At 41.5% G+C, this 26,995-nt stretch overlaps 3 protein-coding genes across 7 annotated transcripts in view; 1 reads left to right on the forward strand and 2 right to left on the reverse strand.

Annotated features, from left to right (window-relative positions):
• Window positions 1-4,455: 4,455 nt before the first annotated feature.
• Window positions 4,456-6,870, reverse strand: si:ch1073-224n8.1 (zinc finger protein with KRAB and SCAN domains 8). Of its 2 annotated transcripts, XM_034889698.1 has the most exons (3): window positions 6,794-6,836; window positions 5,640-6,334; window positions 4,456-5,472 (listed from the first exon to the last, which is right to left on the reverse strand). In XM_034889698.1, the coding sequence occupies exons 2-3, from the start codon at window positions 6,310-6,312 to the stop codon at window positions 4,526-4,528; spliced, it is 1,620 nt and encodes a 539-aa protein (XP_034745589.1). In that variant the 5' UTR covers window positions 6,313-6,334; window positions 6,794-6,836; the 3' UTR covers window positions 4,456-4,525. The 2 variants fall into 2 exon arrangements, with proteins under 2 accessions (XP_034745589.1, XP_034745588.1); XM_034889697.1 differs by having other exon boundaries at window positions 5,640-6,870.
• A 4,734-nt stretch (window positions 6,871-11,604) lies between these two features.
• On the forward strand, window positions 11,605-13,392 carry LOC117955755 (leucine-rich repeat neuronal protein 4). Its single transcript, XM_034890447.1, has 2 exons — window positions 11,605-11,759; window positions 12,556-13,392. Exon 2 carries the CDS (start codon window positions 12,564-12,566, stop codon window positions 13,311-13,313), a length of 750 nt encoding a protein of 249 aa, XP_034746338.1. The 5' UTR covers window positions 11,605-11,759; window positions 12,556-12,563; the 3' UTR covers window positions 13,314-13,392.
• An 11,452-nt stretch (window positions 13,393-24,844) lies between these two features.
• Window positions 24,845-26,995, reverse strand: part of klhl13 (kelch-like family member 13) — a 37,422-nt gene continuing 35,271 nt past the window's right edge. For 3 of the 4 annotated variants that reach the window (XM_034891058.1, XM_034891056.1, XM_034891057.1), the window contains one exon: window positions 25,432-25,919. In XM_034891058.1, coding sequence (XP_034746949.1) covers window positions 25,432-25,919 — 488 coding nt within the window. Of the gene's footprint in view, window positions 25,920-26,995 lie in introns of all 4 variants that reach the window. The other variant, XM_034891055.1, reaches the window with a different exon arrangement.

Genomic DNA, 26,995 nt, shown 5'->3' on the forward strand with positions numbered 1-26,995 from the left:
ATGACTGCATGGGCCTTCAGAGAGTTCACAGGCCGCTCTCACATTTCTCTCTGCCTCTGCTACTCACCATCCCTGCATCATCGGCTGCCAAGACACACACACACAGACACACACAGACCCACACAGATTCACACAGACACACACAGACCCACACAGACCCACACAGACACACACAGACCCACACAGATTCACACAGATTTACACAGACCCACACAGATTCACATGGACACACACAGAGACACAGAATGCAAATACTTTATAGGTCACACATAAATCCTCCCCTGTGTATTGTAGTATAATATAATGACTTCCCTTCTGAAAACTGAATTTTCACCAGACAATAACAAACAGAAAAGAGAAATAAACAGCTGTATTACACAGCCTAAAGATAGAAACCAGCTGTTAACAGAGAGTTTACTGAGCATGGTAGTGGAAGTATTTAGAGCCGTTACTTAAGCAAAAGTAGTAAAACCTCAATTTAGAAGTAAGAGTTAAACTCTTAAATTAAACATTTTACTTGATCAAAAGTGCGTGTGTGATCAAAATGTGTTGAAAGTAAAAATAAAAGAACTCACCATGGAGCAGAATGGACAATATGGAGCAGAATGGTGTGAAATTATTACAGATTTGATTGTGATTACAGATATATTAAAAACAGCATTGTAACTTAACTAGACAGTAGTACTTGGAAATCTTAATCTGCAAAGTAACTGTTACCTGTCACTGCCAAATAACAGTAATCAATACTTGGTTACTTTCTGCCACTGTTTGTTGGAAGATGTAATTGACCCTTAGTTGTACAGGAGTGTATTGAGAAACTTGTCAATATGAATGTGTGTATTGCCATCAGATACTAGAAATCAAAGGTGGACAATATTTTGAGTCTCACCGTGGGACCCAGTTTACGGCAGGGCACGTGTCTGTTCTGAGATTTCCTCTTCCGTCTCTGTTTGATGTCCCTAAAAAATAGCTGTTATGTCTTCTTTAGATGCACCTTTCTCTCACCAACCACAGCTTCGCCATTTTGCTTTCTTTGTGAATCACGATCTCCACACTGTGAACTTCCACTGCTGCGTTGAAGGAAATACTGTTTGTATGCATTAGGCAGGGCTAGTTTCTACTTGATACCTGTTAGAAAAATCATCATACATACTTTTTCTCTGATTATTACTAAAACTGTCTGCATAAGAATACCATATTATACTGATCCCTCTAAAAAAGATAACCATGGAGCCAGGGTCTGTCCTTGTGCCTCCCAGACCCAATGAGATAAACTGACACCATCCACTTTGTATAAATAAGCGGCTGTAGAGAACTTCCAGTTAGGCATTTTCTGTACTATTCTGTAGTGTGGAAACTGTCTTCTTGTGTTCAGAAGTAAAAATGAACTTTGACATACCTTCAGTGGTCTCGGTCTATTCTTGATAATGAATTATTCCAACAATACCTTAACTCCCATTTGTGGTCTGTTTTGTTGGAACAAGTTTGCATCCGTCGTCATGTAAGAGGTAAAACCCACTGGCGTGTCTTATCCCAATCAGATCATCAACATGTAATTTAGCAGCCTCGGCTATTTCTGCAATAACATTAACAAATAACATTACAGCAATGCAAACTATTACAATAGTCATGTTACACAATTTCATTACACAACCACAGTAACTTTCACAATTGAATTGTCACAACACTGAAACGTGTGCACTTGTTAATAACAGAAAAATAAACAATGAAAAAGTTCAAATACAGTTTTCAGTAATCATACCAAAAGCCAATTAAAATAGCAGTGTGTGTGTATAAACACAAGGCCACTACTCTGTATTGGGAGAGGAGAAGTGTTGTTTCAGACTTGTCTTTGGCCGAGTCAACAGCACCTACACAATCTGCTTGGCAGCGTCTTAGTCTGCCCCACGTGGTTTTCCTGTCATGGTACAACAAAACAAACGGACTGAAACTAAAGGCATAACATTGGGAAAATCAGAAGGGACGATCTAAAGTAGGATGTACTTGTGGATTTAGCTTTGAGCTAATTGCTGCTTTCTTGATCCAGTTAATGGTTTATTGCGAAAATAATTAAAATAATTAAAAACGGGTCAGTATGTCACAGTAATGGGACGACTGCCTGTAAAATGTGTGTGTGAATAGCCACATTGGTACAATCAGGTCGACATTGGTAGAACACTCTAATCATTTGTGCTGCTGGTGTGAGGATCCGTGAAAGGTATGGAGACGAGTTAGACCCATGCTTACCCTGAGTGTGTATATTTTCTTTCTGCTTTGTTATCTCTCCAGTTTTTTGTATAGTGAGAGATCACTGTTGTTCTTGTCTCTGTTTCTATAAAACAGCAATACAAATGTGAATGTTATAAAATAATAATAAGGAATAAACAGCCAATGATAGCAAAGCAGTACAAACAAGGCCCTTTAATATAGTAACATTTACAGTTGGTAACACGATGAATGTGATGTTGGGGAATATATGTTGAACACGGATGAATAAAAAGAAGTTTTTTTTAATTCTTCACAGGTAACACTGCCATTTCAGTTTAAACCTACATGCGAAGGCCCCCTCTGGATGGAATACATAAAACAATAAATATGATTATCTGAGAACAAGACTAACTTGGCAAAATCGTGTTCTGGGTATACAGTAACAAATATTTACCAATTTAGTGCCTTTTAAAATGACTTACACCTGTAAATGTACATACAATAGTTACATGGAGATTGTTATAGTAATATACACGATAAATGACAGAGACCTACAGAGTATAGCTTAAAAGATGAATGGTCTGCTGTTAACCCTGATGCATCAGTGGGCCCACATCAGGAAGAGTTTTAGTAAGATTATATATAATTACATTGCATGTTAGCATACTGATGTTTGAAAAGCATGTTGTGTTTTTTTTATTTTATTATTTTTGGAATTGTTGTTGCACACTGACTTTTTCCACAAATGTTAACCCTCATCAATCCAGATAAAATGGCTAAAACTACAAAAGGTATGTACAGAAACGGCCAGGAGGCATCAAAGCCAGTGGAGGAGCAGATATGCACATGCGAGCACCAAAATCTGTCCGCTAGTAATCGCCAGTCACGATCTGGTAACAATAATACAAGTCCGGAAAAGAAAAAGGGTTTCTAGACACACAGTAGCAGCATCTTCAACAGAAAAAACGGAATGCTAAAATATGGTCCATGAGAGAGAGAGAGAGAGAACACAGAAACAGGAAAGAGTTTACGCTGTTGATCTGAGTCCATGCTCATGCCAACAGACCGTGCTCTCTTCAAATGACTAAACAAATAGTAACGATCTCTTCAAATTTAGATATCCTTGACACAGATAGCTTCTGCTTGACGCTGTTGACCCAAGTGGGAAGCTGGTTCATGCTTCACGAGGACACACAACAGTGTAAATGCATCACTGGGCTAGACTGCGACTCCACTAGTGTGGTATTTTTGTGGTCATTTAATATTATTTAGAAATAGTGGTGACATCTGTGGCATTACAATTATATTCACACATGTGCATTGGTCCTTCATAAAACACTCGATTTTTCCAATGCGAGTGCATCCACTTTTACAATTATTTAAAAACGTTATTTACACAAATTTTTCTCAACTAAAATCGATTCGGGGAAGAAACTAAATGACAGCTACATTATATTAGGACTGCCCTATACTTGGTTTAGTTTCTAAAGCCCAACTACACAATACACATAGTATGTACTCCTGCAAGTCTGTCCACACATGAAGCATGAGCCAGCCCTATGGATCCATTTCTATCCATTTGAGTAGCTCAGCGTGTTGGCGAAAGCAGGCCTAATTAGTAGCTGAACATAATTCAACAGCAAATCCAATCTCTCTGATGTGTAAAACTATTTTAAAAAAAGATTATCGCCCAGAGTAACAATAAACAGTTTGTCTTGATTAAAATCCAGGTGGGAACTATGGTGAACAGCAGCAGCACTAGCGACTCAGTTGATGGTTGAGTGAGAGTTCCTACAGCGTCTGAAACTATCTCCAGGTCTTTGGCCCGGTATATTGTTGGCAGTGGCACGTGAAATCGTCAGGCTGTCAGCCACTTTGGCAGAAGGGGGGGGGGGGGGGGGGGGGGGGGGGGAGTTAATTTCAGACGCTGTCTTCAAGGCACTTATATTTTTAATGTGAGGAAACAGCTTTTGTCCACTTTTTTTTGGTGCAATTACTGCCAGGAAGCTAGCAAACTCCCTGTGCCGAGAACAAGCTCTACGCTATTGCTGCTGCTTGATGAATGTGCAGGAAAAAATGCTTGTACAGCGAATACTTAAAACATTATTTTTACATCTAAGAATGTAAAGAATGATAAACACAGCTCCAATGCTAGGGTTATATATAGCCCCTTTCATCACTTCAACAGCATGGAACAGAGATGACCTTGTCACTCGTGTTTGGAAACTACACAAACACGTTTTCCACATTTTCTTTTTTAACCGGAGGAGGTTTTGTGGTGTGAATACCAACAAACAGTTCCTCCTTTAATCATGCCCTACACACAGTCCACAACCGAGCTGTCGTCCTCCTCTGCTCCCCACTCCCCAAACCTCATCTGAGGGGATGGAGCTGCTGGGTGGAGGTTGTTAATGTCATCCATGGCGTCCGGGTCCGTGTCATCGCTGGCACCGACCCCCATGTGACCGCCTTCCTCCCGGTGCGTGCGGATGTGTTTCCGCAGCGCGGCGGGCTCCTTGAAGCTGCGGTTGCAGAAGGGGCAGCAGCACGGCCTCTCTCCGGTGTGGATGAGCTGGTGGTGTTTGAGGTGCTGCAGGCGGCTCAGGCGCTTCCCACAGATGGCACACACGTACGGTTTCTCCCCGGTGTGTGTGCGCCTGTGTTTGCGCAAACCGTCCAGGTGTCGGAAGCAGTTCCCACACTCGGAGCAAGAGTACGGCTTCTCACCTGTGTGTATGCGCAGGTGGGTTTTAAGCGCGCCGGACTCGCGGAAGCGACGACCACAGACTCCACACGGATAGGGCTTCTCTCCGGTGTGGATGCGGATGTGCTTCTTCAAGCTGGAGATCAGACGGAAGGTCTTTCCACACTCCAAGCAATGGTGAGGCCGATCTCCAGAGGGCTCCCCTACGGTATCAGAGACCGAAGGTCCTGCAGAGTCCTCCGCTCTGCCCGGTGAAGCACTGTCTACTCTCCCGCCTACAGCAGTCCTAGCCAACTGTTTCTGTTCATCCAGTCCGCCCTGTTGCAACGCACCACCGCATTCTCGCGCAGGTCTTTGGTGACGCAGGGGGTGAGTAAAGGAACGCTGGGAACCTCCCTCCCCTCCGACTTCAACGTAGCCAAGGTCGCCATCATCGACTCTGTTGTCATCACGTATCCCGGGCTCCTTCCTGCTGGTCTGGCCAGAGCCTGAATTGGGACCCTGCTCTTGTTTAATCTCAAACCTGGATGCTCCACCTGGTCCCTGGGACTGCCTCTCATCTATCAAAACACGCAGAAATGGGTAACGTAGAAGCATTATAATATCAAACGCACCCAAAACTCTTTATATCCATTCAAAGTAAGTAAATTGATTTGCTGTCTGACTCACAGTCGAAGGAAACCCAAATTATACAGTATAACACACACAGTACACGTTGTATAGTTACCTGGTCTGCTGGAATCTGAGCACATATGAGATGCGTTGGAAGCAAAGGATTCCAGAGCATGGTTAGTCACAGAGCCATCTGGTTGGATTGAAAGCTGGCACATTTTGTAATCATCTCTGGGCTCAAACCCATGAAGCGAATCCTCCACAGAGCCCCCGAGACCCATGTCAACACCGGCTCCATTTACATTCCGGGCGTTCTGGTGGTCCCGGTCCATGCCTGAAGTCATCGAAGCCATGGAAGACAACGATGGGGCGAAAACGGACTGAGAGCCCGTGTATGAGATCTGAAGCTGGTCTATGAGCTTCTGAGCACTACACAGACACTCCTGTAAAGTCTTCAACTCCCGCTCTGACACTTCCAGACGCACTTTGAGTCTTTCATTCTCTTGTTCCTTATGTAGCAACTCTTGTTGAGTCTCATTGAGCACAAGTACCACTTCGCCCAGAAGAGTGTCAACAGCGGCGGACATGGCACTTTGGATGGTCGGGGCGAGACGGGATTTCAGCGACGTTACGGTCACGCTGCCCTGCGGAGCTCCGTATGCAGCCTTGTCCGCTTTCCGATCATAACAGGACTCTACCCCGGTCCTTTCGGGAATGTTGATTATACTTTGCTTACGATTTCCACTGTGGACTGAGCTGTTGCTGCTATTTGAGGGAGAGGAATCCATGCTGCCAGCATAGCCTGTCCGCCTGGAAGTCATTATTGTAATGCAGTTATCTAGCTTTAATTCAGTTAGCTAACGTTGGCCAACGTTTACAGGCTATGCTAACTATGAGAATAAAAAAACTGTCAAAACTTCTAACAGAACAGGATTAATTATGCTAGTTGTGTTGCTGTTATTTGTCAGAGCAATGAGTGAACTGGCACCATTTACATCTGCCCCATTAGCTAGCTGTTTATCTGGCGTCGCTGGCAAAAACAATGTAGTCAACTGTGATATGCGGCTCTGTGCTGGGCCTGGCTCCGCTAGCTAACATTTGCCTGCTAACGTTAGCTTTCAAACTAACAGCGCCGCTCGGTAAAAGCCGTGCTCTTGCAGCCACTGTGACTCTGCAGGAGAGACGTGCCGAGGGTCTTAAACGGCGTTATTCAAGCCAGCGAGTTACTGTTTAAACACTTTGATACAATGGCCCTAAGCTGCGACTCACCCATTTCAGCTTTTTGTTTTTTTTCTGCACTACTGCACTGACTGTACTGAGAGGCCTGTCGCACAGGAATGACGTCAACAACGACGTTCTGCGCAGGGCGTGTCTGCCCTGAGTGTTGAATGGAAGGAAGTGTCATCCTTCAGCAGAGCGTTACAAACAAGCAGAAGAAATGTGGACTTGTCTTTAGTTAAATTAACCTCTGCATATCAAACCTTTGTCTTGTCTTGTCTTGTCTTGCTGGTTTTTGTATTATAGGCCTATTTATTTATTTATTTATTTATACTAGGCTACTTCACTTATTTACTTGTACTTTTGTTGTACACTGCTAAAGAGCTGCTACACAGGTTTTCATTTGTTCTAAGCACAATGACCTAAACATATATTCTATCTTTTTGTAATAAAAAAATAAAATATGCTTTAAACCCCACATTTACACACACTTTTCTACTTTCCAACTAAAATGATTCGTGATTCAATTACGTTTTGTTGTGTTTAACATTTCTGTCTTCAGCGGGCACAATTGGGTGAAATAGTATTTATTTAGATTCTTCTGATTCATTTAGTCTTCTGATATTCTGTCCGGTCAGTTTCCCCATTTGACCGAGGAGGAAAGGCTACACAGAAACATGGAATGACTTCACAGAATAAGAAATAACTAGATGTTTTCCTGTTTTTAAGTCACTGATAAGCCAGCAGAAAGACCCCGTGTGTTAACTGGATTTATTAAATAGGCTATGTCATTGATCGATATCTAATTGGACAAAAAAACAGGCAGGAATGAAAGGATTCACAGAGAATTCATAAAAAAAACAGTAAATACATAGGTATTTTTCGATAATTGATATTTCAATAACATACATAGATTAATAAACACTTTGAACTTCCATGGGCAAGTCCTGTCTTGTAGTCTGTAATTTATATTGTTGTTACCCTTTTTCTTCATATTGGATCATATTGGCGTTTGTTGCCAGTCTAATAAAAATAATCACTTGGTTTATCTCACACAATTAAATAGACTAATTGTCTAATGGCTTAGTGATCTTTTTTTGACAATCGTGATATCACTTGTTTCTTTATTCTTGCATGACATTGTGTCCATGTCAAATGTATTTGCCTGCAAGTCAAGTTTCGGGGTTTAGTAGGCTCCATACTTTGCGGCGGTGCAGCAGCCATTTGCGGCAAAAACTGGAGTTTCTCTCTTTTTCAATCTATAATTATAATTCCAGGGTTTCAAATCTAAAGTACCCGGGGGCCATCGACCTCTCAGAGGGACATACAAACTCTGAAACTGGCGGAGAAGATAACAGATTCTCCCACATCAACAGTCTGCTGCAGGACGCTGGAACTGGCCAAACGTTGGCTGTCATGAACTTTCTGATGCTTCGCAGATCCGCCGCTTATTGTCCCAGTGACAGTGCAATCCATCATGAAAACTAATTAATGTCACCCCCATCCAGTTGTGTAACTGACAAGACACAGACCTCGCCTGGCTCTTTGCTACACCCTTATTCAGGTTTTTTCTCCAGGATTTCCTTAGTATTTTAGGCTCTAGGAGGCACTGTAGACAGCTTTATTAATGAATGATGCTGAGGCCAGGTAACAAGCCCTACATTAATCATCTCCCATTGGAATGGCTTCGTATGAATACACTGAGAACGTGGTTTTCTTTGTGTTATTGTCAGTCCAACAAGAAAGTGCAGAATCCTCAACACAGACCACTGAATACTGCAGAACTCATTATACATATAATAATAATACATTATAATTGGGAACGTGTGTTGACGTGCCTCAGTCCTGCATCTTTTTAAAACCAGCTAGAACTTTCAAAGATGAAAATAAGTTAACTAATGAAAGAAGAATCTTGTTAAGTTTAGTTTTACGGATATTTGCCTCATTTGGGAGAGTGAGTGAGACAGCGCTGACGCCCCAAGTTTGTGTTTGTTTTTCCCTAGGCTGTTGAAACATCCCAATTAATAATTTACTTTACCATTTATTTGTGAAATCTGCCTTGTTGGCCCAATAGCCAACACAGTGCCATGATCATATCTTAGTGTGCATGTTATAAATCAAGCCCTCTTGCTATTTGATGTTACTATAATGGGACCCTGTAGTATTAATTTGCACTGCTTACGTTTCACATAAAAATAATTGAATCCATACACACTTGTTTTTGATGAGGAAAGCAACCTCATCTGTGAGGGACCAAGCAGTTAAGCATGAGGAGTCACAAGAGAAATTCAAAAGTAAGAGTTTGTATTTCCCAATAATAGTTACATAAAATAAAGATAAAGTTCTGGGCCCTTAAAAGAGGTCAAATAAACAAACAGCAACTAAGGCTCTGAACATAAGAGACTCAAAAAAAAAAAAAAAATATATATATATATATATATATATATATATATATATATATATATATATATATATATATATATATATATATATACACAACTGACCTACTAACAAAGAAACAAAGGGGTTTTATATATTGGCTGATCAGACCAATTTAAACACACAAGGGGAGACAAACAATAACTGCAAACTAACTTCAGAAACAAATAATGCTAAACCTACCTAAAAATGTATTCCAAAATAAAGTAAATTTTTACTTATCCTACCTAAACAGAACATTAATCTATATAAAATCTAAACCCCAGAATACCTACAGCGAGAATAAAGCTACCCCCCTGGACATATCAAGCAGCGGTATTGTCCAATTATGCCACCTCCCCTATAAAGTTGCTCCTTCTCCAGATGGCAGACCTGGATCCCTCCCGGGTCTGGACTCCAACTGGTAAGCTCAAAAGAAAAACGGTTATGTAACAGAATGACCATCCAAAAGTAACTAATAGTGCACGCTTGCTTAAAGCCACTTCTGTATAAATCAAATAAAGTATGATTTATGTAAAATGAAACCGGTGTCCTGTAAGTTATTTGTAACTGAATAAATGGTTGCAACAAATTAAGGTGTATAATCAAAAGCGTATAAACTAGACCTAAGGAAAAAAATAAGTGCATGAGGTTACCGCTCATAAGCTGGTTGTGTGGCCATGGCTGTGGCCATCACATCATCTCAACCACACATTGGTTGGGGAAACAGTGACTGTGTTCCAAAAGTGGTCCATGGCAAAGAGGGGCAGTGGATTATGGGGTTATGTAACAAACCGTCTTAACAGTTACCATCTGCTTGAATTTGTGTCCCATCCAGTCAACACAGAAATATCTCGTACTCAGTGACTTCACCCCTGTTTCCAACTCACTCATTTTGCCCGACACACCATCATTGTTTCTATGAACTTATAAAAGGTCTGCGTCACTGTTTCTCTCATAAGCTTGTAATGGATGAACTCATTACAGACGTTGGACTGACTTAATTTACCATAAACATGAATAATTAGGAAATAAAGCAAAAATAGAGACATGTTTTGCCAATATTAGACACATATTTAATACGTACCTGAACCTGTATAACACAATACATATGGATGGATGGATGGATAGATAGATAGAAATGTATTGATCCCAAAAAATGGGAAATTATGGTGTTACAGCAACAAACACAGAATATAAATATAAATGAAATTCCAGGACACAATATACATAAATACAATATCCATGAAATTATAATAATCGGAAAAAAAATGTAAGAACAAATATTTGAATATGTACAGCATGGGAAAACAAAATGTGCAACATACCCACACCCCTACTTCACATGTACACACCCACACTCTTTCCTGTATGCACTGACACCCAAACACATTCACTCCTCCACAGACAAATGCTCACACAAGACAGAATTAAAGTATATTATAACGATATGAGAAATAAAAGTAATAAATCATTTCCTTGGGGGAAAATAGTTATGATGGTATGTATACCTGTCAACATGTTGTTTCCTTCAGAATTACATGAAGGAGAGAAATAATACATTTGCATAGTGTATAAATATGACACATACAGAAGGTTAAAATGCAAACTGACTCCATAAGTAAAGTTTGATTGAGGTGGGTTTTTTTCAGTCATAGCTGACTATTCTCACTTTTTCTCATGAAGGACAATGCAAGTTAATCGTGGTGACTTTCTCTGCAGACTATGCTCAAAATCCGAGTGCAGATGTGAGCAGACAGCTGGATTTAAGGCCGCACAGCTGTCACATAAAGGTGCTTTTTTTTCACGTCGCTTCAACAAAACATTTTGTTCAGTTCTTCTCTTCCCTAGAAGCGCTGAGTGGAGTTCTGTTACGTTGGTGGTGGTATCTCAGATTACTTACCACAACTTTTTATTTGATCTCTTTAATCCATTGCAGTTTTTTTTAAAAGAAAAGTACCATCATGGCAATTTCTCACATTACAAATCATTCCCGAACAAGTCCAGTCAGGCTCATTTCCGGCCTTTTGGTAACCAGCTGCACAACACTTCTTTTCAGTTTTGCTGCAGTGTCACAAGCTACAGTAAGTCATACACTTTATTTAGGTGAGAGGTTAGGTGGCTAAACATGCCGTCTGGAGCCACTGGAATATGTCAGGGATGACAAACACCAATGAATCAAGCCCTGACACAGATATTTCCTAATCCTGTTCAATTTCCCTCAGCCCTAAAAGGAAAACAAGAGCTCATTAACAAGTGAGACACGCTCTGAAGAACCTGCACATCACCATGGAATGCAACAGAAATCAACATGGTTTACTCCACCAGTAAATTAAGCAGCAGTGACGGAACTAATAGCGGGCTATAGTAATGCCACTAAGAGCATCTGCTACACCATAAAGCAAGGAGGGAGGTGGAGTTGGGTCAGAAGGGTCGGGAATGAGGGGGGATTGTGGGAGGGCAGAAAGAAGGAGGTGATTGTTGGCGAGACTGGAAACATATAAGGAGGAGAAAGCAAGCGAGGCAGCAAGTGGAGGAAAGACGTAGAGAGAGGAGCTCACTTACATTTTCAGAAAGATAACAAACTTGCAAACAGCAGGTAAGTTCATATCTTTACATATTTGACATACTTTCACTCTTAACACAGGCCAATTGAGTTTAGTTGTGTCAAAAGAAACAGAGAACAGAGTGAATTAGTATTCAATGGTGGCTCCTACTTTCAATGAGGTTAAACACAGGAGATTTTTGAATGGGCTTCATTGTTAGCTCTCTGTGCACGTCTACCACGGACCATATTTTAGGTATTTTTGTGTGGATTCTTGTGGATATCCTACAGCTTTCCTGTAACTGGATCCATCTGAAAAGGCTGTGTTGAATTTTGGGTGTGTAGGCATTTGGACCTGTTGAGCAATACCGCCTGGAATGCTGAATTAGAGTGAAGTACCTCCAAAGCTTAGCTAATGAGGATTAGTCCTAGCAGCTCTGTATACAAGACCATGAATCATTGACAAACATGCCACATAATAATGCATTTCAGCCAATTAAGTATCCACAGTTTTTCCATTTGCTTACGAGCGCAAGCAGTGTGCGCTGGTTTATGGAACACAGTTTACGTTTTGAAGTTAGGAAAGCTTTTTTGTATTTTCCAGCAGACCCTGGACTAACATTCAAGACATTTGTTTCATTCCCTGTGCAGTTGTATCATCTCTAAAAGACACAGCATCAAGGGAGAAATAACTGTGTCCTCATTCAGGTCCTTTTATGCAAGAAAACAAGAAACTCACTCTGGGACTGTTCCCATTGCTGAAAACCCCAAGGGTCTGGTGTTTTGTCTTTTTAAGCAAAAAGCTGATTTTCTAGCTAACTGATGGCATTGTGCTTTCTATAATCTCCAGAAATCACGATGGCTGCCAGAAGGCATCTTCCTCTCTCCCTGGTGATCGTTTGCCTGGTTCTCATCAGAGGTTACTCTCCTCTGCCAACAACATCCCGAGTTGCGGGGCCGAATCCCACGAGATCTCCGACACCACACGAGGTTTCAACCGAGGACTCTGTGCCTACCTTAAATGATTACTCTCACTATGAAGACACAGATGAATACACAGAAACCCACACTGTACCCAGTACAGAGTCTCCACATAGAGGGACCTCTGATAAATGCAAGTACAATCCCTGTCTGGAGAGTCAGACCCCCTGTGCTGAGCTGGCAGCCTCCAGCGGCTGCTTGTGTCCAGGGTTCACTTTACATAACCAGCTTCCAGAGGCTCCCAAGCTGAAATCAGTGTCCTGGAACGGGTCGGAAGTTGTACTTCACTGGTGTGCACCTTATTCATACGTCACAGGATATAAAGTGAGAGTAGTGGGAAAAGACAGGCAAACGTTTGGGAAGGACCGAAGGAGTGGAGGAGTGGGACACATGGACAGCCTCGCTGAGGTGTGTGTGGTGGCGGTGAATGATGTTGGAAACAGTGAGGCGTCCTGTTTGATGTACCACCCCGGGGACAGCAGTCTGCCTCTGAAAGCAGGTCTCATCGGGGGAGCTCTGGGCTTCCTTCTGCTCCTCTTGCTGGCCGTCCTGCTCTGGAGGCACCAGAGGCAACGGAAACAGGAAGCCAGCATCTCTATGCATGACACAGCTGAGACTCGGGGATAAGACTCTGTCCCATGAGACGCCTCAGCATCATCATAGTTAATTAGCTGTGAGTATATTTAAACATCTGCGCTTTTTTGTACAAAGAGGCTTTAAAGATGTTTTGATTGTATTGAATACAATGAAAATAGCAATATATTTATACCAGATACAACAATTAATGGGTACGAAGGTGCAATGATTTTATATATTTTTTTATAAAATTTAGTAGCAGTTGTTGACACGTCAAAACAAACTGTATGGAGAATCTCTCTGTGAGAGTTTCTTATTTTATGTATTTAATTAAAGAGTGAATGGATTTATTATGGTTCTAAAGACTGAAAGTGAATGATGTGCTGTATTATGTGGGCCTAATGAACAGTATTTATACTGTAGTATAAGTCTTGTACAGTAAGTAATAGTCTAGTAATAGTCTTGTACATGTTAAGAGACTGATTTGACAAGTTTCTTTAAACTAATGCAAGTTTGGAAAAACTAACTGAAGTCTATAGTCCATATGTACGTTAAAAGGCCTGACTATTTAACTCACGATAAAACATTCTCTAAGTTGCTAAAATGTGTAGTTATTTAACAACTGTGGGATGGGTGTATTTTTCCAAGTTCTGTCAGCGTACAGGATGAGCACAAGTGTTCATTGCTGTTTTTCCAGCTGTCGTACAATAGCCTTTTCAGCGGATATGGATTTTGTAAGGCTTGTCTCATTCCAGCTGAGACTTCCAGTCATCCAGCACTGAACTGGTAAGAAGCTTCGGGCTTCTTTTTTTTTGTTGGCCATGATGAAAAGAAGAAGCCTCCCCAGTATATCTCATGTTTAAGCCTCCATCTGCATGTCTCGCAGCCAAGTTATAATTCCTTTTTGCTCTGGCTGCCGCCACAGAGTTGTTCCACTGCTCCTGGCAGCTTTCTCATTCCAACTGCACTGCACAACTTACATCGCACAGAGCTGCATGGAAGTCAATGAACATCTGTAATTTGGAGACAAACAGATTGTTCATTTTAGTCGCTGAAATGACCTCAAAATGTTGCTTTTGTGACACACATTCAGCCAGTGCAGTTGCCCTCAAAGGGGGGAACTTGAAACAACTGGAACAATGTGAAACGGAATGCATAAACATGGACATACAATATCATGTGGGGTTAGCAGCCTCTTTTAAATAACATGTAAGATAGGCTACTTTAAAAGCATGCAGGTTGACTACAGGCAGAGCAGTGCTGTGGTGATGGTGCTAGAACAGTACATGTACTTATTTCAAAATGAATGTGGTATTACTGTTTTAAATAAACTGTTTTTAAGGGGCTTTGAGTGTTCATGAAAAAAATACAATTCTACCTTTCGCACGTTAAAAGGTTCTCAATAAGCAATCTGGTATCCAGTCATACTTTGCCTCAGGCAACCCTTGGAGTTTAAACGCTTCTGTGTTTTAATTCTTTTGTTTGTTCAAAATGGAGAACATTCCAGTCTCTCATCTGAATTTAGAACATAGCCTGAATTATTCATTCATGCTGGATTGCTTATCCTTGCTACCTGGAAGACTCTAGTTTCAATGTTGAAATTTTGTGTCTGTATTAAACCAATGGAATCTGAGCAACTGCATTTGTTTTGTTTTTTATTTTAAGTTGAGCAATTTAAGTGTATACCATTGATTTAGGGATTACCCTTTTCAAGTTCAAATATTTCAGTGCTAAATATAGTGATATTTGATTTTCAATATTCAGTTGTGATCTACTTTTCGTAGTCAGAATATCTCTTGATTGAAAACTTTTTTTTTTACTCGGGATAATTTAGGGTTATTTATTAGTTATCCAATGACATATAAATCAGAAAAAGACATGTAAACATAACATAACATGATGGTCATGTGGCATAGAATATATATACAGACTACTGTCTGCTAATCATTTGTCAATTTCTGCATGTCATAAATGATCCTCCAGAGGTTTCCAGTGGGAAAATTCTACATCTGCAGCGATAGAGAGCATTCCCTGTTAAGATCATCTGGAAGAAACACAGATGTGATGTGCAGATTGTGCGTAGGAGAAATCTCTCAGATAAATTTCTGCTTTTTGTTTTTCATTTTCAACATGTCAAGTGAAAGAAAACGCACATACAGCAACAGATAATGATGGATCTCAGATATGACATTTTGCAACAACGTCAGCAGCAAGGAGATGGGCTTTGTCATGTTGAATCACTGCTATCTCCTTCAGTGGAACCGGTGACTCTTGGTAGTTTTCTGGGGAAGAGGCCACACATGAAACAGTGTATCAGCTGAATTCAGGCTTTGGGATTCCATAACTACTTTGTGTCAGCCTCTACCTTTTGTCTTGTTTACAGTGACTGTGTGATTAACAGTGACGATAGAGTTTCTTAGTGTAAGAATGAGTATTTGTGTAGTCTAGGAACTGCTGCTTGACACGTTTGTGTACTTAGGAAGTTTGGGATTCTCCCTGCAGGTGCTGCATGCTATCAGGCTTGTGAAGTGACTCAGCTGATTTGCTCTATGAAATTGTCACGTAAGCCCCAAAGCAGACTAGATACTTTGACGGGGCATTCAACTTTTCAGGAGTGTTATCAGTGTCTTTCAGCATTCATGACCATTTTCACAACAGATACAAAAGAGTAGGATATACAGGCCTCTGTTATGCCCTCAGGCCTGGAGAAGAAGAGTCACCCTATTGCCCTCTGCTGGTTACATTCAATCCTGAGAGAAGAGGTCTTACTGGACTGAAGGGCAGAAATGACACAAGAGAAACACAATCTCAATAGTCTCGCATTGCCAGACCTTCTTCCACGGCACTGCGGAGTTGGGTCGTCCGGCCGGAACTAAAGACATCCAGCTGAATGTCCGGAGGCACCTGAAAACCCCCGGAAGTGGAACGTTGTGGAGATAGACTACAGTCACAATAACAAAGCTGAACAATATTGGGCTCAGTGACTATTAAAAGCACCTTGGGGCTAAGAAAACACAAAATGTTCTGAATTTTAAATCAAGGCCCCATATAAGGCAAATCTTCAGGTTGATACTTGTATTTTGGGTTTCTACAATGTTTACATGTCTGATTAAATACCATGTAAATACTGTGAAAAACAAATGGCTCAGTCCTTTGCCCAATGCCTTTAATCGAGCTGTCAGGACTTCTGTCCGGTTGTGATGTTGTGAACTATACTACATATAATACACACTATTATTACATAATATTTAACAAAACCAAAAAAGGGTATCTTAAAAGGGTTTGACAAAATGCTAACTGGCAACCTAATCTGATCCTCTCCTGTAGCAGCTTTTGCAAAATTTACAAATTTTTGAAGTGAAATCATGAACCAAATTACATTATTTTGTCCACCCCTGTGTTGAATATTAAATTCCATTGAACGTTGAATAAGGGTTTCATTTCTAGATTAAAAACAACCACAGCATCCATTTGCATGGCAGCAACTTCTAGCTGAGGCTTTAAGAGGCTTCACTCCAATGAAAGTAATAGGTTGTAATATTATGTTCATCTCATAACATCATACTGGTGCCTATTCCAAACAGTAATTCATTGACATGCAATTAATGAATCATGAAAACTCAATTTGCAATTTGCACTAATGGCTGCTTTCTCTGCCCGCTGGGGTCAGCTCTTACAGGGCATAACATCTTCAAAGTAGGTCAGGCATCCATCACTCCATTACTGGATGTAGACTGTTCTGTACGAATGCATACTGGCTGTGTTCAACTGTACAAAGGTTTCTACTTCGTCGGCCAGTTTTCTTGTATAAAAAATCAAAAGAAAAGCAATTAAAAGGGTTTCAATTGAAGAACTCCTAGCTGAAGAAACTAGGTGTCATTCAGAGTTAAAAACAGCTTTCTTCATCAGAGGGAACTTTGGGTCTAAGTGGGTGGTGTTAGAAACTGCCCCCCCCCCCCTCCCATCCCCCTGCAGGCGTTTCAGTCTCATCCTGTTTACTCCCGTCATGGGACTGTGTCTGTCTGTCTTGGCTCAAACCACAACTCCGTCAATAAAAAGATTAACTTCTGCCTCAAAGTGTAAGTCTGGAGTCACTGGAATGATGATCGGGGGTTTATGTAAATGCAGCCAGGCGTGTGTGTGATAACAGTTTTTTCTTTTGGCACTGTCGCAGATGACAAAAAACAAGAGTGTGACATCTTTCATCATCCAGACATCTTTAAAAACAGGTTCAGTGTGAGTCCGAGTTTTTTATTTGTTTTCAAAGGAACCACTAGAGGTCATTCTCACAAAGCGCTGTGGAACTCAAAGCCACCTCTGGCATGCACTCAGTGATCATGCAGGCCTGCTGGAAAGAGAAATGAGCTGCTCTAATAAGGAGCGCTAGTCAGCTCGGCCACATTTCGACATGGCAGGGGAGAGTAAGGGTTTGTGTTAGAAGATGCAGCGAAATCTTTGTTTTCTGTCGCTGTTTTTCCCAAATCTGGTCTGGCAGGTCAGCGCTCCCCTCTCCACCCCCCCAGGATAGCTCAGCAGGAGTGTTTCATAGGAGAGGGCGAGAAAATCTTCACTTTTTTTTATTCTCCCCCATGTCCCTGAATGAAGAGCAAGGGTAACCATGGCAACCTGGCATTTTACAGGACAGAGTCGAGAAGGTTGAGACTGAAAGCTAGCTTGGAAAGGAGAGTTATCAATTACTTTGGCATCAGGACTGTCACGCGCACGCACATGCACGCACGCGCACACACGCGCACACACAGACACACACACACACACTCTCTCTCTCTCTCTCAAAAGTCACATGCCTTCACAGGCCAGGAGTCATGACATTTTCAGAGATTGAGAACAAAATTTAATTTTTATTTTAGGTGTCCAGATCTGGATGCATTAAACACTCATGCTCATGGTAAAGGTAGAAAAAGTGTTTGCCATCACTGTTGTGCCAAATTGTAATTCATCATCTTTTTTAGTCAAACTAGAAAACTCTACTTAAATCACAAAATTAATTACTTTAGTTCATTTAGAAACCACTTCTTAGGATAGGATTTCTCATTTTTTTCAGTTTGTTTTGCAACAGGAAGACACGCCCGTTATTCATTGTGCAATAACAGAAAAACTAATTAAAGATGCCTGTGGAGATTTACAGGCTTACAATGAATTAGTAAAATAATGAGTTTTTATTAACACCAATCCCGCAAAGAAACCTGTAATCCGGTCACAAAAGGTGGAAACCATGCAATTATTAAAGTGGAGAACATTCTGAAACTTCACATAACAGTACATGTTGAAAGATGTATCACACATATGAAAGCACATTTCCCCACTTCTTTAGGGTTATTCTCCTGCATAATTAATAAAAACCTTGATGAACAAAAACTGCCTGCATATTTTTAGAATCACCATGTATGCTTTGTTCTTTAAACGTGTGACCGTGGGTTTGTTTGGATTAGGCTTCTAAAAGGCTTCAGTTCCTGCTCAGGTGTGATCAGCTGAATCCTTAAGCATGTTAGAAACCTGTAGGGACACGGAGCCTGAGCTGTATTTAACCCTTGGAGTTTAAGTAGTTTTGCCAGAGAGGCTGCGCCGTTCCGGCTCCTCGCTCTTCTGTCTGGTCCGGAGGAAGCGGCTCTTCATGCACTTTATAAAATAACATGTTCTTTGTTGCCTCTAAGGACAACCTCACAGTTAAAAGCTCTCAGTGTGCAAACTGCATCGTTCTGTCTGTACCTCCCTCCCATTTATATTCTTTACCGGCTTTTTCCTTTGTCAAAGGGGCACTGGAGCACATCCCAGCATGCACTGGGGTGAAGGTAAGGAGACACTTTAGACAGGCTGTCAGTCTTCAATCCACTTTGAACTACAGGAGGAAACTTGCATGAAAAAGTGGGAGAACATGGCAAACTGAAAAAAAGTAAAGTCCATAAACTCAACATCTTCCCTTTTTAATTTTTGGGGGAAAAATTTGAAATACAAGATGCGAAATGTTAGTTCTGCACATCCTGCCCTGTTAGGCCAGCTGCAGGATAACAAAGAAAAAAAATTGTTTTCTGTCCAATCGGTATGAAGATACACACACAGAATACCTTACAATCCAATTTAGGCATAAGCTAGAATCTAGGACTCTGGCATCGCCAGATGTTGAACAAAACAAATCCCAATCACCCCTCCCATCTCTGCTTTAAAAAAAACACCACAGCTGGGGCAGGAACAAGCATCGGAACAAAAGATGAATCAGGGACAGATTATTCAGGACACAGTCACGGGGGGATAGAGAGCTCAAGAGGAGAGCAAGGACGTGACCTATCTGAAAATTCATGATGAGAAGAGAGAGATGTAAACCTTTTCTGAGACCTGAACCCTTTGGGGGAGTCTAATAACAGAAGGCAGCTTGTGATCCAGTGCAAAAATAAATATATCTAGCAGGAGTGACATCAGGATATTTTGGCTGCCTGCCAACCAGAGGGATCAATAGCCATTAACACCATCATGCATGCAGTCAGTGGACAGCAGGGATATGTGGCTCTGCAGAGTATTTCATCATGATAGGAGTTTTATAGTTACTGTAAGAGCATTCCTCTCCTCACCACTGTGAGAGATGCTGTCTGACTGACAATGTCATCAGTGTTCCGTGTATGTAAACACACCCATCAGCCTGCAGAATCTAGGTCATTTTCTGGCTGGGATGAGATGAGAGGAGGAGCCGTCTGGAGACACACACCAAGTCGCAAATGTGTGCTGTGTTCATGTGTCAAGACTCAGGCCGTATTCGCATCTCTTTTATCTGCTTAATGAATCAAGTGAACGTGCCTCCGGTGGTGGTGAAATCCACTGAGAAACACAGGTAGTGAAGCAGATGGGAGGAGGAGGAGGGGGGAGGAATGGTGAACGTTTGTAATTTCTTGCTCCAGTTCTCTTTGCTTTAGCATAGAGTACACACTGTTTATCAAAAATCCAAGCTTCAGTATCAGGACACAATAAAAGCGCCGTCATATTTTGACATTGGCTTGCATAATTGGCTCATGTGGCTGGAATTACACACTGGATGTGCATCGCTAGTGATTGTGGATATGCTGTGATAGATTTTTTTTTTGCAGTGTCATTCTTTGTCTCCTCTCAAGGCCATTTAAAAAATCAATTAATGCTTTAAAATATGTCTAAGAACCGCTGAGTTGTAAAACTCAATCTTTCTGGTTTTACTACAGGAACAGTGCTTACAGTGAGGTATATAGCATGGATTAAAGCCTTCATCATAATGGAAAAAGCATTTTCATGGTAGGCTATAAGCATTTTCATACTGCAATATGTACATGGCAGGATTTTGTAATTTTTTAGGGAAGTCAGTTAAGAAACTAAATTAAAACCCGACAAATCAGGGTGGTTCATCACAATGATGCAAACATAATACAAGACAAGGGTTAACAGGCATGCTAGCTTCTTCATGAGACAGTACTTAACCTTCAGCTAAATGCTAACATCAGCAGTCTAACATTCTTGCAATGATAATGGGGTGGCTGTGGTCTCACAGTAGCGCGGTTGCCTGCCAATTGGAAGGTTGATGGTTCGATCCCCAGCCCTGCATGTCAAAGTGTCCTTGGGCAAGACACTGAACCCTGAGTATCGGAGTATAAATGTGTGTGAGTGTTTATCTGATGAGCAGGTGGGACCTTGGACGGCAGCCTCGGCCACAGTGTGTGAATGGTTCCTGTACTATGTAAAACCACTATGAGTAGTTGTTAAAACTAGAAAAGCGCTATATAAATACAACCCATTTACATAATGCCAGCATGTTGAGGTTTGGCACGTAACATGGTTAGCGTGCTACATTTGATAATTGGCGCTAAATACTTATGAATAAACAACATGTTTTTCTTCTTTGGCCATGAATGTCCCTGTCAACATTCATGACAAACCATCCGACAGTTAAAACAAAACATGTCAGTCTCATTGTGGCGCTATAGGAGTCACGGGGGTTCACCAAAGTCATAAGTGTTCATCCTCTGGGGACGATAAATGTTGTACAAAATTTTACATTAATGCATCCAATAGTTGTTGAGATACTTCAGTCTGGACTAAAGTGGTGGAGCTATAGACCAATATTGTCAACCTTAGAGCCCTACCGCTAGCATGGCTAAAAAGACAATGTTTCCGTATAGAAGAACTGCATTGATTTGATAACCTGCCAACAATGGCCTAACACATCCAGAGATAAATGCAATAGTATACATAGTATGGAATTTGTTTTGACAGCTGACAAATTTACATAATCTCACAGTTTCATCATATCTCTGAGCCTTAATGAGGCATTTTATTGGGCAATGCCTCAAAGAGTACACATTTTTTCATCACACACTAATAACAATGCATCTTGTTAACATATTTTGGCAAATGGAAAATTTGTACATTGCCAAAAATTCAGAGCACTTAAAATTGAGGCAATTATACCAGAGAGGATGCCAGACAGCATATTTTTAGTCCTTTGTGAGCCTAAATGAAGTCTTCTCAGCTTACACTTCTAGGAAGGGTTACTGTTATGATGATTTATCTACAGCATCAGTCCATCTTCTCTTTTGACTCGCAACCTACTAATGTCTACAGGTCCAGGTGATATAAAAGGCTTTGATGGTCAACAGTATATGATTTATTTTAAGTAAAATGTCCAGGGAAAGATGCCACTAAATCTCTACCATTTTGTAGTCTTTTGTCCTTTGCCAGCAGCTAAACACATTATATTTTTGCTCTTCTGTTCATTCAGTGACTTTCCATTAAAGGATTAAAAAACGGCCTACTTTTAAATGAATTAAACCGTTTCATGAAAAGGGCTCAACAATAAGCTCCTGCACCAAACAGAGCTTTTGAAATGTTACAAGGTATTAACATAGGCCTTCTCGAAACAATGTGACAAAGCATGAGAAATAACAAAAAACAAGAAAAAACAAGACTCGTCATGAAAGGAAATGACGACTGCATGAGACAACCTGCACAAAAAAAGGAAAATGTAATGCATAAAAGTTTTGAAAGCCAAAAAGGAATCAATGAAAGGCACCAAAACAATAAGCAGAGATGGCAAAAGTACTCACTTTCCGTACTTAAGTAGAAGTACAGATACTAAATTTACTTAAAGTATAAAAGTAAAAGTAGCCTCGCAAAAGCTACCTGGAGCACACAGACGTTACTAGAGAGACGCTGAGGGACAACAGGGGGCATGGAGGACACGTCTTTATATGGCAATGGCTACATTTAAATGGATGTCTGGCAACAGGCTTAAAACATAACATATATGATTATAATGACAAAGACTGGGACTCCAGGTTAATAAGATTCTGACTTATTAGCAAGATATGAATTCAGTCTTCATTTTCAATCATGTCGCCCTCATACTACTATGTGCTAACGTTAGCGGCATCAAGCCTCAATGATTTAATGTAAATTAATGCAGAATGCCGAATCTGTTGAGTCGTCTTAATCGTGCCTCAAATGCAACGCACAGTAGATATAGTGCCATCTATTTAGATTGAATAGGGTATTGATGACGTAAACAATTATAAGGATAACTCATGTGAAATGATGTGAAAGTTGAGAACTAGATTAGGACTGGATTAAAGCTGATTCTGGTTTTCAACTTGGCCCCAGGTGTGTCTGTTAAAACCGATGGAGACAACTTCTCTCTATCTAAGTTTCCATCCTCTTGTCAATTTAATTACAGTATCTGAAGTTTGGTAAAAAAAACAAAAAAAAACTCATGCGAATAAAGCTGGTGAAAGTGTTGATGCTTCATTAAGATCAACGTGCAAACATAGCTAACAGGTGAAGAACACACCAAAACAACTAGCTAACTTACTTTAAATGTGAAGAACTATAGACCAATAACAGGCTTAAATGAACAGTGAACTGACAACATGAGTTATACGACTTACAGTTCTCAAAGACGCACACACACAATCTCAGCTGGTTATCCTCCGGACAGCTTGTCTCTTTCCTTTCTCTCAAGTAAAGTAAAAATATCAGAAGAATCTACTTGAGTACAGTAACGAAGTATTTGTACTCCGTTGGTTCCCATCTCTGACAATAAGTCCCTCTAACCTGTTATGAGCTGAGGTTTTGTTGCTATGAACAGCAGAGGCACCACTGCAGTGTCTCATTAATGGAATATAATGAGTATAATGAGGATATAAAGCTCCAGACCAAACTCACCTGATGATTACACAAATCTTTTGTTGCTGGACACAGCATGGAGCAGACGTCTCGGACACCATATGCTGCTATTAAGGGTTTTAATCGCCCAGAAGCAGGTGGGCAGATCGTGGGTGACATTACCCTGAGTTGATGCCAGGAGGAGAGGTGACAGTGGTAGAATTGCACGTTTCCACTTTATAGCCTACTGGCGAGCAGCATAATGTTCATGTCACTGGAAGACATTTCAGTGCTTTCCATGTGGACAAAGCCTCTGGGCAATGAGGACGCTGATATTTGACCACAGAATGTAGGGATTGAAAAGCTGTGAACGTTACTGGTCACAATGGCAAGTTAGATTCTATAACCCTGCTGTCTAATCCGTTAATGCCAAACTGACCATTCCTACAAACAGGTTGACTGATCTTCCACGTCACCACTGTAGCTCATTTATTGTAGTCAAATTAGTCATTTTTTTTAATAAAAAGGAAGCTAACTTTTCTCTCACAGCTGATTAAAAATGAAAAAGGTTAATTTATTTGTCATTTAACAACACAGGGTTGCACATTGAAATATAAGTTGTAAAGGCCACACATGTTGTACCAGAGTCAGAGAGATTCACTAGCCTCAACAATGGCTACTACAGTGTCTACATACACTAAACCAGTCCTTTTATCCACCGTAAACAAAAATATATTACAACAAAAACACACAATATTTTCTTTGGAAATAGTCAACACGTTAAACCATGTTCATGCTGAAGATGTTTCTTCCAGTCAATACATTCAAACAACTTCCGCTTTTGAGGATGAGCCTGACCCCCCCAATTTCAATCGGGTGCGCAACGGCTGCGGCTTGGCACCGGAACGGCAGCGGAGTAATTAGGTTTCCATTAAAGTCAATGTGCGATTTCCACGGACTGCGGAACGGCTGTGTTCCGACTCCGTCCCAGCTCCGATGATACGCAGCTCTCTGGGGCAGATCCGCAGAGCTTCTATTTTTGCCGGATGCCGGAGAGCTCCGCAGCAATTCGGCACACGGCAGATAGCGCGGGACAAGAAGACGAGCACAGAAACAAAACAAAACATCTGGTTAATTTTCAAAATCAAATAGGACGTGTTTACGGCGGATCATATTTTCCTACACTACACCTTGAAAACACAGCACTGAGTTGTTTCCTCTCTACTCCTCTGGATGGAAACAAACCGTTGTTGTTTTTGTGGTTCTATTCTACATGACTTGCGAGATCTCGTGGGTCCTCGAGACTTCAACTGTCAATCATGGTCGCAGCCGTTCCACAACAAATCCAGACCTGGTGGGTATTGACGGACGGTGGGGCACGGAGCCGTTCCGCAGCCGTTCCGCATCGAAATTGGGGTGAATCTGCTGTAGTCAGTAATGACAAGATTTCATTTACTTTCAAAACCATGTTTATTAAATTTAAAAAACACCATTTTGTTAACAGTTTCATAGCAATAGCAGGAAAGAACTGAAACTGTACTTAGATGGGGCCTGGGCCAACCCCTGAGTTAAAAACCGGCTGTTTATCGGAGCTCATCCGTCCCTACACTTCTGCTATCTGGAGTCACCTGCATCTAACCTGGCATAGACAGGAAGAGAGAGTCAGTGCGGTAGTCAACATCTCAAGGTCAACGCCTAAAGAAATGAGACATAAGAAACCTTTGTAGACATCAGGTAGAAAAGTTGATTTGCAAAGTCACTTTTCAAGTCAAGGTATTTCCTGCCAAAATATACAGAGTGTGCAACTTTATTATGTAATTAGGTTGCCAAACCGTATCGGTAGATAGGTATATTCACTTAGGGAGGGGTTTCTGCACAGCTTTAAGGAAGGTGGACTTGGAGATACTTAGAGATGCAGTACAGATGGAGTCCAAAGAGGAAGTGCAAACGATGTCTATAAGGAGTGTTTGTTGAGGGAGTCGGGTGGGCGAGGGGTCACGGGGGTATGAGCAAAACACGGCTCCCCCCCCGTTACTCATCAAGGTGCTGAGAGGGGCGACTCTCTGGAGGGCGAACACGACATGTCCTCGGGGGGGAAAACTGTGAGTGTGCAGGCTCGGATCCCGCCCAGTGACTCGGGTAAGTCAAACACTTTGTGCCATTCGTCTTTCTCGGGGTCGTACTTCTGTACTATCTCCACCATGCAGCGATTGTTCCACGAGTATCCGCCCACCACATAGATCTTATTCTCAAACACGGCCACGCCCACGTCGCTCTGGCCTCGCAACATGGCAGCGATAGGAGTCCACAAGTCGAGGGCGGGGGAGTAGTATTCGCAGCTCAGCACGTCGTCGTAGTCGCTGGTGCCCCGGAAGTGATTGCCCCCGATCACGTAAAGGCGGTCGCCCACTGTGCACATGCAGTGGAGGCCGCGCACAGTCGTCATGGGTGCTTTCTGAGTCCATTTATCTGCATCTGGGTCGAAGCACATCAGCTCCTTCTGAAAAGTGTCATGAGTGATTCCCCCTGCAGCAAGAAGAAAGAGTGCAAATTAGCCTCCACGCTGATCATTTGGGGGTGTAAGAAGGTTGTGGACCCGTCAATCACATTGATCTGTGAGTCATTCAACCATGTCAACCTACATGTATTTATGTGGGCCATGTGAAGCCCCAGCCATGACACTGAAACATTTGCAACGAGAATCGGGACAATGTCTGTGAATTTTTAGACACACAATACACAGTCTAAAATATAATTCTTACAAGCAAGAGTGACATCAATAGTCTTCTCTACAGTTTGTACTTTGTGCTCATCATAAGCATAATTTCGAAGAGGAACAGCATTACAAAACATTCAAGCACATACGCACAAACACACTGTAGACGGCGGGACACAAAAAGCACAGGGAAACTGGGGAAGTAAAAAACAAAACAAAAAAACAGAACATGTCTACAGGGAAGGCTTAAAAAAAAGAGGAACACAATCCCAGCATGCATTTGGGTAGAAGCCAGCCCACCCCTCCCCCCATGTGCAGAGTGACTAGGAGCAAACGCAGAGAAGATTTGCAGAGCATGCTGAATAGAGGCAGAATCCCTCTTTTGCTGCTGCCTAGTGATCGTGTGCTTGGTTTATTGTTTAGGCCTAAGCTGTCTATTCAGCTGCCATGACTCAGATCGGTGATGCTGTACCTCTTTAACTGATCAAACCCAAAGACAGCCTGACTATCCATTTTCTTTATCCAAGTAGTCCACGGGTGCAAGTCTGCTATTAAAATCCTGACAAGGGAACAGTGCTGGAGCAGAAGTGAGGTCTGCATAATTCCTCTCCAGAGACCCTGCTGCTATTCGGATTCAGTTCAAGGGCTTTTGGCCTTTCCCTGATACAATGTCTGATCAGTATCCAGGTATCCTAATGTCTAATCAGTGCCATTAGTGAGACACTTAGAACGGAGAAACCAGATTGAGCCCATGTCAGAGAGGCAGGCTAAAAGCTTTTTTCCCTTCCATGGACAGCATAGGACAGAGCAGGGTATTGTTTGTATTGTCTGCTACATAGGCCATATAAAATAATGTCCCTGCTCAGCCACACATATATATATATAT

Source organism: Etheostoma cragini, chromosome 13 (assembly GCF_013103735.1).
Source record: "Etheostoma cragini isolate CJK2018 chromosome 13, CSU_Ecrag_1.0, whole genome shotgun sequence".
Taxonomy (NCBI): Eukaryota; Metazoa; Chordata; class Actinopteri; order Perciformes; family Percidae; genus Etheostoma; species Etheostoma cragini.

Coding starts and splice junctions, on each gene's coding strand:
- si:ch1073-224n8.1 (XM_034889697.1), bottom strand. CDS start 6,345: ATGACTTCCAGGCGGACAGGCTATGCTGGCAGCATGGATTCCTCTCCC. Junction 5,473..5,639: donor CTCAGATTCCAGCAGACCAG/GTAACTATACAA, acceptor GTGTTTTGATAG/ATGAGAGGCAGTCCCAGGGA.
- LOC117955755 (XM_034890447.1), top strand. CDS start 12,564: ATGGCTGCCAGAAGGCATCTTCCTCTCTCCCTGGTGATCGTTTGCCTG.